At 37.7% G+C, this 12,959-nt stretch overlaps 1 protein-coding gene across 1 annotated transcript; it reads right to left on the bottom strand.

Moving 5' to 3' along the window:
* Nucleotides 1–292: 292 nt before the first annotated feature.
* MGAT4C (MGAT4 family member C) lies at nucleotides 293–8,760 on the bottom strand. The gene is made up of 3 exons (XM_067559096.1): nucleotides 8,662–8,760; nucleotides 3,532–3,679; nucleotides 293–1,601 (listed from the first exon to the last, which is right to left on the bottom strand). The coding sequence occupies exons 1-3, from the start codon at nucleotides 8,758–8,760 to the stop codon at nucleotides 445–447; spliced, it is 1,404 nt and encodes a 467-aa protein (XP_067415197.1). The 3' UTR covers nucleotides 293–444.
* Between the last annotated feature and the right edge of the window lie 4,199 nt (nucleotides 8,761–12,959).

The following is a 12,959-nucleotide window of genomic DNA, read 5'->3' as shown; positions in this document are numbered from 1 at the left end:
TATTGTACAAATGTGTACTACCATCTGATTATTAATTTATATGTGGATATGATGGAGTCAAATTTCATTTGACATCATGCTGGTCAAAGCCTATAAAACTTCTGAATAATGGAAAAGTATTGGCTTTGTTGACTACAGCAGTTCTTCTCAAAGGAGAAATGAAAATAAAAGAGAAGGGTTTCTGAATCTTAAGAGATGGATGAGAACTTGTTTGTATTTCCTATAAAATTCAAACATTCCAACAAACTAGTGTTTGTATATTGCCTGGCGTACTAGTAAAAAATAAATTGCTTTTGCTTGTTTTATGATTTCCCCAGATTTCCAGTGTCAATAGTAAAGAACTGGAAGTCAGTCAGTCTCCTTGGGGAATGACACCAGTTGGGGCCCTACCGACGGCATTCACTCCACCACCAAAGGAGGAGGACCTGCTTCAGTAGTTTTGCCTTATTGATTTGGTGGCTGAGAAGTCCAAATGCTAATGCTTCTAATGATTAGCCATTCTTTTTGACTTTTGGTAACAAGTATTCTCATGCAGTTAATATCAAACAGAACTTTGTGCTCCACATCTGTCATTTCAAAATTTCCATTTTTGAACTCCCCTAGTCTCAAATAAGTAGTACATTGCCTCCCTTTTTTGCTCCCTACAATCTTCTCCCCTACTTCCAGGGCTCCGTGATGCAAGATGTCATTTTGCCGATCTTCCGTTCCAGTGACAACTTTAATTTTACTGATTTTAATAGGCTTTTCAAATACAATCACATAGAGATCTCCAGTAGAAGGAGCTTTGCCCCAGAAGTACTCATCAATGCTGCTGTAAGCCTTGCTTGCCTCATAGTTTTCAAATACATTCATGTTGGTGTGAAGATTTGCGGGTGGGTTGTCAGGGATGTCAAATGAATCCTCTTCAAAGTCATCATCCTTTAGCTTGTTCTCAGCTCCTTTGTAAGATGAATAATATCCCATGTGCTGGAACAGAGATGGCTTAAAGCGGATGACATCCTTTTGAGCTAACAGCCCACGGAAATGGATCAGCAGCCAATCACAAGGCATTTCCTGATAAAACATCAGCAAAAAATGGGCCAGCCGTGGGAGGTCATGAGAGTGGTACAGCTTTCCAATATAGCCCAGTTTGGAAAACTCCAGAGTCACCCAATAGGAACCTTCTCGCGAGGTAATTACCTTCTTAACAGCAGTCAAGAAGTTTTTTGAGCATCGAACGTCGTCTTCTAGCATGACATAATAATCAGAAAGATTAGCACAAAAGTTAAGCAGGAAAGCATAGTCTACATTTTGTTTGGATCGGAACTTTACACGGTCTTCTGGGTCGTTGTAATTTCTCTTAAGACCATCCAGTACTGGATAGTACTCCTCAGGGGCATGGATAACCATTAATCTACCGGCAATGATGTGGTGGGCAAATTTCTGTGAAATATCCTGGACCATCCCTTCACACCAGGATGAGTCAAAATCTGCTAGGTGAACCACCACTGTAATTTCCTTCAGTTCCTCATAACTTGACTGCTCAAATATGGACTTGATCGTCTCGAGCAAATAATTCCCCTTTTTCCGTTTGACTGAGGATAGTCCAATTGTAAGATACCCTGTGCAAAAGAGAATTCAGACAGAAAGATTAACTGAAAGTGAATCAGGCTTTGAAAATCATATAGCAACAAAGCTAAACTCCAGGCCTGTAATGTGTTAAATAAACCTTCTGAATAATGAAGTCTCAGATGTTTGATATGTAAATGTATTAAGCTATATGCAACAAAGACTGTTCTATGCTTTTTCATGAAAGAAGAATCATACAGCAAACAGTTTGACATATGGAGACTATTGAATTAAACATTAGTTTGTTAACTGCAAGAAGTGTTGTGAAATGGAGTAAAGCCAAAGTGATGTGTGCATATATGCCTATTAGAAAAAAGGAATACATATAGACAGTGTTAAATCAATAGAGAAACAGGATTGAAGAGTTATGGCTCACAAATTGTTCTTAATGAAAGCCATTATGAAATATAGCACTAAAATATAAGTTAAAGATTAATTGCCTTGATTTTACCATTTTATGGTATTCTGCAAGCTTAATTACATTTATACATAGTTTTGAGGATTTCTGAACTTTTCATGGATGATTTCTTCTAACATTTTCAGTTTTAAAATGTTTCCCAGTTCTCTCATTTTTCCTTGTTAGAATTTCTGTTACAAATTTCCTTTATATTTTTAGTAGGAAATAGATAGGGGTCTTCCATTTGAGACAAGTAAATCAGATTTTACTTTAGAAGTACAATACAATTTACTACTGAATATTTGTGTTTCTATAAGTAGCTTTTAGTGCATTTAAAATATTTTGGGTGAGATTTGAATCTCAGGTATGTGGCATGAATTGCCTTCTGTGGCTTTTTGAAATAGCTGTTACTGAACTTGTGCCTACAGCATTAGCCTAATTCTTTCAGATATTTGTTAACGTATTCCAAATCTATGATGAGAATCTAGCTGTTTGGATGGAATGCAATCTCTGTTGGACTTGTGAGCAACTACGTTTTTAAGAAAATCAATTCATCCCCATGTTTTTCTGTAAAAATGTGTCCATCTTACAACTAGTATGCTTCATGTCAATTGGAGCTGACCAATGTGTAAATATTTTGATTTGCAAAATTTTGCAGTTAATATGAGCATGGGTGAAATATTATGATCATGTTCCAATAAAGTGCCTTTTGGCATCCCTCTAGGCCATCTACTCAAAACGGAGTTGTAGTGCAGTGTAATACAAAAGCCATCAGCACTGACTACACAACCCGAAACTTCTCAAACCTTATTTGAACTACATTTTACATTGCAACCCCGACCTGGGCAGACCAAGAACTCACAGATGTCTTATTTTCCCCTTTGTGCTTGGACTCATGCATCTTCTCCATTCTGACCTTCATTTCCTTTGTTTTTGTGTGTGAAATAATTAATTTGGAGCCCAAAAGGGACCTATCCAAAGGCAAATATTGGCATGTTTCATTGTGAGGATAAAAGTCTTGAATCCTGCCTAAAGTCAGAATATTAGAGAGACAAGACAGGTGGGGTAACGCAAAATCTTTTAGTGGACCAACTACATAAAGTCAGCATAACCAGACTATTTGGAGCTGTCCTACCTGGGGCCTACAGGAAAATCCACCAGCCTTGCAGGCTATAGTGTTGTAGCTCAGTCCTTCTGTGTTCCCAATCTATGGAATAACCTGCATGCCCTATATATGGTTGTTCCTAGCTACGAGATCCACATAAGTGAAGATCCAGTGGTTCTACCCATCTCAATCCATGGAGATCCAGAAGTGCACCTGCACCATTCTCCTACCATCCCTGTGCAGTACCATGGGATTTCTGAGGAATCAGCAGCCTTGTGAGTTTCACTCTGCGTGAAAGAGTTTTTATACACTTCTAAAATGAAATAATTAATTATTTTAAATGGTTTCTGCCATTTCTGTAAAAAAACATCTCAGGTAACATCTTACTTCACTTAATGAAAGTCAGATTCTGGTTACTTACTTTTCCTTGGCAAAGGCGTGCCAGCTAGATAGCGATAGGAAACATTTATAGATCCTGAGAAATTTGACAAGTCTTTAAAAGTGTGAACATAGCGCTCTGAATTAAGCTGGTGTGTGGCTGTTTCTCTGATTAATTGCTTGTCCCCTTCCTAGTAGGATGAAAAGAGAAAGAATGAGACAGAGAACATTGGAGGGGGAATACAGACAGAGAGAAATACACAGCCAAAAAGACATGCGGGACAGACACATTTAAAATAATTAACTTTTTCAAAGTTAGTTTTCTCGAAAATATTTAAATCTCACCTCATTTTAAAAATCCATTCTCTGAATATAATATATTTTTGGTTACAGGAAATCTACCATATAATTTTAGATTAAGAGTAATTGGGAAAGAGGAAAAAGCCCTTTGGCCAGATACAGTGAAGATCTAGTTTTCTAGAAGAGTTGAGAGCCCTAGAGTATTGCCAGAAAAGTGCTGCTATATTCAAAGTAGGACACAATCCCCATAGGCAGTACAATGGGGGAAATTTTTAACTGTTTTTTGTGATATTAAAACCTGTGGCAGGTGAAACATGAAATAGCATCCCCAGATTAAAGGCAAGACTGTACCACTTTGGAACTTCCCTGAATACGGCCCATTCCTTCCCCAGATCCTTGATGTGCAGGGGAAGTGCACAGGCTGTACCATGCTAAAGGATGTTGGTGCCTGAACCCACTGTGTGCCCAGCCACCACAATAGACTGGTGCAGAGAAAGAGTAGGATTATGGCCCTGCCTCATCCCTCCCATATCTCTTTGAGTTGAGGCTCATACCACCATGGCATACACAGCCACCCACACCATCCATCTCTTAATACTTAAGAAAAAAAGAACATTTTCCATTGTAGCTGTGATGCCATGGAATTGAGGTTAAAGTTAGGAATGCTTATCTAGATCACATTGGGCCATTTTGGCACTGAGAAGAGTAAGAAAATTACATGGTAGGTTCACATGTGTGCTATAATACATTCAGGTAAGAAAAGTGATTTGAGCTCTGATTAAAAGAGAGCACTATGCAGTAAACAATATTATTGCTAACAAGAGCAGAAAGGAAATATAAAACAAAACATTTATTTCAATGTTAAGGTTGAAAATCAGGAATGTGTCAAGAATTTTATTTTACAACAGTAAACATTTCCAGAAACCTATCTTAGGTTCATTTTAAGTTTACTACTTTTCTTTTATAGAAGAAATAAATAATCCATTTATGAGTTGAGTCAGGTTCTCTTGGCTAACATCCACGTGCATCTACCTGAACTGCTATGCTCCCTGGATAATTTCTTCTTAGTGCTGCTAGTCTACCTTGCATTTACTGATAAATTTTGAAACAAAGCATTATGTTTTCACTTTCCAGATTAGAATGTAAGTCAATGGACTAGCTAGAGTCCATGCCCACAACCCAGGGGGTTACCAAACAGATGCTTGTGCAGCTGATCCACTAGACACGCAGGCTGCTTAGTCTCCTGATTTTTCTGTGATGATCCTAGTTTTCAGCCATTAATCAGAAAAACTATGTGCATCCAGAAAGGGAAATAAGTGTAGGGGGACGAAGCAGGGAATCAGTAACATACACAGTTTGTGCTACATTTGCCTGACCTTGTGAGATTCCCCTGACTTTCCTGGGAGCTGCCTCTCAGGAGATACTTTGCTTCTCAAATGTTCCAACCCCATATGCAATATTGCTATTATATCACAGTGCCCCCAAAGGGTACTTACATTTACAGTAGATATAAAAAGACACGGTCCCTTCTCCCTATCACCTACAATCCACTTTATGTGCTTAAAGTCAGCATTGAACCATGCACATTCTCAGATCCACTTTAAGTGAATTTAGTGTTCATGAAAGTTTCTGGATCTATAGATCAGGATCAGCACATGTAGCTGCAATACTAGTATTCCCATATTGCCATGTCAGTGTGCATCTATGATGCACATCATGTACATGAACTGTAGTTATACCGCTAAGGATGCTTAAGCAAAGTTGTCTTTGCTGCATTATCCCCCAGTGGGCTCATGCAATGAAATGGAGATTTCAGTTCCCACTTCAGTTACCACAAGACAGCCAACACTTTTACGCAGCAGTAGTGAGTGGACTCTACTGGAGACATGGAAGAGATTCAAAATGAAATTTGAAAGCCTCCCATAATCAACATTTTTCATATTTTATTTTAAGTTTTTTGAAAATGGTCTGTGTACAATGCTGGCTTGTTCCCAGCTCACAAAGGACCCACTGCCACTTCAAGCATCTCTTCCCAGGCATGGTTTTGTTTTCCAGACCCAGACAAAAAACACAGGCACAGCTCTTCAGCCCTTCCTGAGCTACAGCTCCAAGGTGATTTTCCCCTTTGCCTCTTTCAGTCCTTCTTGCAGGGTTCTTCCTTGCTTATTTAGCTGATCATCCCTCAGGTTCTCTCCCCAGAAGGTTCCCACTGCTTCTCACTCCCTGCTGCCCTTTTCCCCCTTCCTTACTGACAGCCTAGCTCTTCATAGTCCCAGGTGCTATGCTGCCCTGCCCTGCCCTCTTAATTAGCCAAATTCGCTACCTCCACATGCAATGAAACCCCCCTAGCTGGCCTGCGGCAGCTGGCTTAGGTTGATGGGGCTAGGTTGCCGGGCTGTAAAATCGCTGTATAGATGTTCAGGCTCAGGCTGGAGCCCCAATTCTGGGATCCTTCCCCATCACAGGGTTCCCCGAATGTTTACACTGCAATTTTACAGCCTTAGCCCCGTGAGCCCAAGTCCAATGACACAGGCCAGCCACGGGTGTTTAATTGCAATGTAGACATACCTATTAGGATCCACTGTTCTGGCATAGAGGAGCTGGACCTGCTTCATTTAATGGACAAGCCACCTTCTGACAGTCCAATTTAATAAAAAATGCTAAGAATTTCACATTGGATGTGGGGGAGGGTGAATCATAGCCTTATTCCTCCACTAGGCTGGGTATCTGAGAAGGGTGGGGAGAAGGACTGCAGCCATGTGCATCATTCCCTCATCAGCTACCTTGATGGGGGTTTCCAGAGACAGTAGCTAGAAGGAGAGCTTCAGGCAGTGCTACTCCACACATATAGGGAGTCAGGGAGAGCCTTGTAGAGTTTCCAGTTCCCTACATGTTTTTTTTCCTACAAGGGAACTATTTGGCCTATTATTTCTGAACTCCCCACATTTAAACTGCTAGACCTTAGCAAAGAAAACATCAGATGGAATAGGGGAGCTGTCAAACATGGTCAGGGATGTTGAAAATAAAATAAGATAAAAAAGCCAACAGCCTAACGCATTTGAAAAATGGTTGATGGACCATAAAGGTATCAGGAGTTCTGGGAAAACTGTCAGGAGAAACTCAAAGACGTGGCTGGAAGCTACAGATATTTCAGATTTGTGCTGAGAGAAACAATGAAAGAAAGGGAATTAAAAAAAAAAGACACATTAAGATAAGCCACCAGGGGAGTCAGCAAACAGAACAGGAAAGGATTTAAAAATCAAACCAAAAAGAAGCAACCCAAGCAACAAAAATAAAAGCACTTTCAGAAGCCTGGGGGCAAGGAGGGGGGATTTGAAGCAATTAGCAAAAGCAAGAAAGGCATCAGGAAGAGAGCCACTGGGAGAAAATATACTATAAGTCAGGTCAAATTTTATCGCAACCAAAAGATGATGAATTAATGAGATACTGTACAAAATCCCAATGCAAGCAATGTCAGTAAAGGAAGCGATATATCAAAAGTGGAGTGGAATACCAGGAAACATGGATTCTCTTTTGGATTACTTGAAAATGGATTGGTTACTAGTGATAACATAGTAATATCCCCTGTTAACTTTTTTTTAATCACTATTTCAATTTAGGATAAGTTTGACATGATTGGACACTGCCTATTAATGTCTATGGCCCTGATATTGATAATCCTTACACATCATTATTTATTATAAATTACTTGTATTTCAATACTGACTATAGGCCCCAGATGAGATGAGACCCCATTGTGCTAGTTTCATAGTCACAGGCAGTCCCTGCCCCTGCCCATCCAAAACACAGATTCCTAATAGACAAGACAAAGAATGCGATGTGAAACAGAGGACTAAAGTGACTTGTGATTTGTCCAAGCAGGTCAGTGGTAGACCCAGTAAGAGAACCCAGATCTTCTGACTCCCAATCCAGTGCTCTTTCCAATAGACCATTCTGTTTCATGCTTAGCTTTACTCATGTGACTGCAAGATCTAGGCCTTAAACAGTTGTGTCTTTTTATAGGGCCTGGTCCAACTCTGAATGTTCACATCACATCATTAGTATCTCAGAAATCATTTGATCCTGAATTATGGCATTTGCACAATTTTCACACCCAGCACAAATGTGTAAACTATAGAATTACATCACATCACTAATTTAGTGATTGAAGCAACTAAACCAGTTGCTTTAAAAAATCCTACCCTTAAATCATAAGCTTACAATAGGCACCATGAAAATCTTGAGGTTACCATCACCTTTTAACCTGCCAAAGCCCAGATATGGGACACATGGCCTGACAGAGATGCAAAATGAGACAAAGAAAAATAAATATTCATGCAAGAAAATTAAAATGATGTGGAATTAATATCTGTTGTGTAACTGAGTTTTTTATCACATTAGTTGCATGTGTAATGCCACGCCCCTGGGTGGGTCATTGTCAGAAGGGACTGAACCTGGGTCTTTTAGCTCACATGATTACCTCAGATGTAAATAATTTTCAATAATCAAAATGAGGGAAATCCAAATGTGTGCAGAATGGGGATAATTTTGTGACTAAAATGGAGAACATTCAAGAGGTATGGCTCCACACTGTGCTAGACACCTTACTTGTAATATCTGCAGTGTTCCTTATACTTACAGCAGCAAATACTATGATATATTTCACTTCTATAGGAAGAAAACATCAAGATTTTAATGGCACTCTCTCATATATATGTTATATGAATAGTTTTGAGGAATCTCTACTATGAGATATAAGAGAATTGCAGCTGTTATTTTCACTCTCAGCTAGTTTTTAACTTGACTGAGTACTTGTGGTACCTTGTACTTTATGCTTGTTCCATGACCCATTTCCTCCACCTAAGAAACTTACCAAAACGTAACCATCTTCAATGTACAAGTTCATGAACAGCAGGCAAATGACAAGGACTCCTAAGAATGATACTGCTGATCGTTTCCGCAAACATCTCATTTTATCAAAATATTTCAAAGTAAGTCTCATATGAAGAAAAACATATAGTGGCTCCTAGAAGAGAAAAATACAGTGTTACTAAATTCTTTGAATACATCTAGTATACAACCATTTAGAGACCAAATCACAGCCACTAACATATGCATTACTTCATGCATTTGAATTAGAGACGGTCATGAACTAGAAAACAAACTCCTAATCCAAAAAGCTACAGATTTTTAGGGATTTTGACCCTGAAACCAGATTCAACTTTTGTAGCTCATTTCCAGGTCCAGTTTAAATCAGAAAACACATTTTTCTTTAAGATACTGTCCATTACATCTTGTTAATTATTTTACCAAGTTTCACATGCTGACCTTATATATGAACATACTGCATTGGGGTATTTTCATAAATCGAGGTATAGAATGGTCTATGCAATTGTTAAACTGCACATACAAAAATTAATATTGACATGCCAATAGACATCCAAGCTCATAGAAAATAGACCTAAGCACATGTGCAAGTTTGTCAAAGATTTTGCACATTCATTTTGAGAACTTTCAGGATGAATAACATAAAAAAGATTGGAAGTGAAAATTACAATCCATATGTACTCTGCCAAGCTGATTAAACATATCAAATATTTTGAAGAATTACTCCACTAGATCCTAAGGAACAGTGAGACATACACACAATGTATTAATAATAGCAAACAATTCACCATCAACATTAGCCCATACAGATCAAAGATGAGCTTTGGAATAAGGAAGGTGTGTGCTTACGGCGGACTCTTAATTCTGTTAAGAACAAGAACATGATAAGATAAAACAAATAAGGAAATTTTTAAAAGAGTGAATGTCAATAAACAATTAATGGGCCACATCTACCACGCAAGCCTAAAGTATCTATGCCACCAGGTTAACCGGCTACAGAAGGATTACACCACCACCATTCCGGATATAGGGGATATGGTAAAGGAACAGAGAAAATGGCTTGGCTGTTTCTATTCCTTGATGATCCTCAATGGCTCAAATGGCCCATTGAGACTATATTTAGAGCATTATATTGTTTTCTCCACACCTAATTATTTGTAAAAACAAGTATCAGGATTCTGTAAAATTTTGTCCCTAGAAAGCAACACAAAAAGGGCAATTATTTTGATACTGGTGTATGCTGGAAAACAAATGGACTTGTTAGTCTTTGTTATAAATCATGGAATATTTTATATTTGAATATATTATCTTTGTATATTAGCTTATTTTTCCCTTTAGTAGGAAAACAGCATTCTAGCCTTGCTTTCCTATACACATTTTTGAAACATGCCTTTAATTATTCATTTTGTATTAACAGATGATAATATTTTGCAGGTTGTTTGTTCATTTTGTAGCAGACCAATATTTTGAAGATGAAAAAAAAATTATAAAGTATTTTTTTTATAAACTTGAAATGTAGTTAAGAAAATAACATTGCAATTCCATCTGTATAGTGTGTTGCATGTTAATATCCTAACACATGCTGAAAAACATAGCTATCTGAATCAATATATAGTTTCATTTCCATGGCTAAGTAGCATACTTCCATTCTGTATGAAATTAAGAAATGATTCACAAAAGGAATAATTCTCATGCCTTTGATTAAGGCCTAAAAACATGTCAAAAACGTTTTTGTGCAGTCCATGGGTTAGAGAGTTCAAGGGAGGTTGGGGATAATCCTATAAAATCTGATGCAAAGTGGGAAAGCAGTAAAGAAAATGGGTTTATTTTGTTTCCGTTTTTCTTTTCTAAGCAATGCTAGATCTATAGACTGAGTACAGAAGGTAAGAAGATCCTACTCGGATACGAAATGATACCACAACATTGTTGATTAAGTGATTTTATCACTGTGCCTACAACTGGCAACTAGAATGTGTGCTATGATATGGTCTGTGGCTTTCCTCAAACTGTCAGATGAGAATCCTCTAGCAATTTGGAGGGAAATGACAGATGCTCCCCCCACAATTTTGCCCTTTTTATTAATAGTAAGTAATGATGTCATGATAATATACATAAGTGATTTTTAAACTAGAATTCACTTATAGATATTGAAGGGGATACATCATCACTTTCCTCAAAGTTATTGTTTTTAAAGGGTGGCATGGGAATTTTAGAAATTCACCAGTTCACATAGGAATTGATTTAAATGCAGGTCCTGTTCAGAATCTAGCAAGGGCTAGCCTGATTCTTAAAAGTTGAACACATGTATGGTAGAGACATCAGCACCTCCTGGGTCAAAATTTTAGATAGGGCAATGCACCTTCATGCACTAAGTTTTCCTCTAAAAAATTACTGGACCAATGGCACCTTTTTACTCACTAGATTAGTACTCTAAATCAGATCAGCATATGACTCAGAGCGCATACAGAGAGGAAACATTTTCTGCTTTAATCCATTTAGCCCTGCAGAGCCAACACGGCTAAGAGTGGCAGATTCTTTTCCATATTGTGCATAGACATGATTATTTCCAGGCAGTTGTCAATGGATTATGGTATTATTGGACCATCATAAGTTACAGACAAGAGATTGCAGAAGTATAAGTGAACGACTCCAGAAACTTTATTAATAAGTGATGATGTGTAAAATGAAAAGCACTGTTTGACTCAGAGTGCAGGCTCAAACTGTAGGGCAGATTTTTAGATTAAAACCTCCAGATTTTTACTGGGCACATTTAATATGGAAATTATAACAATGTACATAATTGTTTACAAATACTGTTCACAATATTTTGAAGGATGAAACAAAGTAAAATTCCAAGACTTTTTGTTTGTATGTAGAAGCCAACTATAGATTTATACCAATCAAACAGATGGAAGAAAAGGACACCACAGTAAGTTTTAACAAATTTATCATATATAATATGTTCTCCAGACAATGTACTACACTTGATCTTACAAACACTAGATGGCAGCGTGCATACACATTTGCCATCATATCAGCATGCTTTATTATCTGTATTTCTTCCAATCAGCTTATTATTAACGCATTGCTTTGTATAGCATACTTACAGTATGTGCTTTTAGGAATCATTCCTTGCATTTTCCCAGAACTGTTTCTTTGTTACAATTCAATTTCCAGCTTCTTACACTGTATAATGGAACACTGTGGAAGTAAAATTTGTCAGAAGTAAACTTAATATTTGTCCCGAGTATGTGAATTCAGTCAGTCTCTTTTGAAAAAACAGCTTTAGGTCTTTCCATGATGACGTGACAAACATCCTTTAAGATATTTTAAATAATAAATATTCACCATTACTAAAGCCAAAGAAGGCAAAAGCGCTGATTTTTAAGAGGACTTGAATTCAGCATCAATGCCACTATTCTGCATGTGTTTTTATAGTACACTTTAGAGTGTTTAGTTCTCTCATTTTCATGTGCAGCTAAATAGACATCTAAGCTATATAAATGCAACTGCTTTTGAAAATCAGTCCTGAAGGGTTTCATATTCAATAATATATGCAATTGTGAATTTTAATTTCCTTTTGTATTCTAAAGATGACTTTGTGCTTTCATGATTCTTTTTCTCTAGTCCTCATATCCCTGCTAACGTTTATAACAGAATTTATTCTTGATTTCTCAAAGTTCAGGCAATGTGAACAGGTTTCTTTTGACAATCTTCGTTCATTCTCTTTTCAGCTCTTTTGAGATACACAATGTCATGAACTTACAATGATGAAAAACTGCTCTTTATTGGTTCTGTAACTCTGGGAAACTTGTGCAATAATACAGAGGTCAAGATCGATTTTCACATTCCAATGCCACACTCTCTCTTACACAATCAATACAGCAAAGCACACATTTAAGTATTACACAATTAACTCCTTCTCCCCCGCATTCATACACACACACACACACACATGTGCACACACACTCTTTTAAAGAAGAATCTCTTCTTTATGAGCCAGCACCTACTCCCATTGAAGTCAATGAAAATCTCAGACATTTTTGGACACCTCTCAGCAACATGTGCTCCATGATTGCTGAGACCTAAATTAGGCCTTTATTTAAGGCCTTGAGTGTGAATTTCTGAATGACTATTGCAACCCAGGGAGAGCCTACAGAAGAAATCCAGTCAGAGTAAAGATTCCTTTCCTACTTCCCTCTTGTATAACAAGATCCCATGGCTGGCCAGTGAAGCTTAAAAAAAAAAAGACTTTAAATAAGATTTTGAACTGTTGGTGTAATG

The sequence above is a fragment of the Emydura macquarii genome, unplaced genomic scaffold (assembly GCF_026122565.2).
Source record: "Emydura macquarii macquarii isolate MOO-44397 ecotype Brisbane River unplaced genomic scaffold, CSIRO-AGI_Emac_v2 contig_2205, whole genome shotgun sequence".
Lineage (NCBI taxonomy): Eukaryota > Metazoa > Chordata > Testudines > Chelidae > Emydura > Emydura macquarii.
Note: the sequence above shows the minus strand (reverse complement) of the source record. Positions and strands in the feature narration are given on the sequence as shown.

Bases quoted from the DNA above. Each gene is read 5' to 3' on its own strand.
- MGAT4C (XM_067559096.1), bottom strand. From the start codon at position 8,760: ATGAGATGTTTGCGGAAACGATCAGCAGTATCATTCTTAGGAGTCCTT. The intron at 3,680-8,661 runs GTAAGTTTCTTA...TCATCCTACTAG, and splicing joins TTGAAGATGGTTACGTTTTG to GAAGGGGACAAGCAATTAAT. The intron at 1,602-3,531 runs GTAAGTAACCAG...TCTTTTGCACAG, and splicing joins CACGCCTTTGCCAAGGAAAA to GGTATCTTACAATTGGACTA.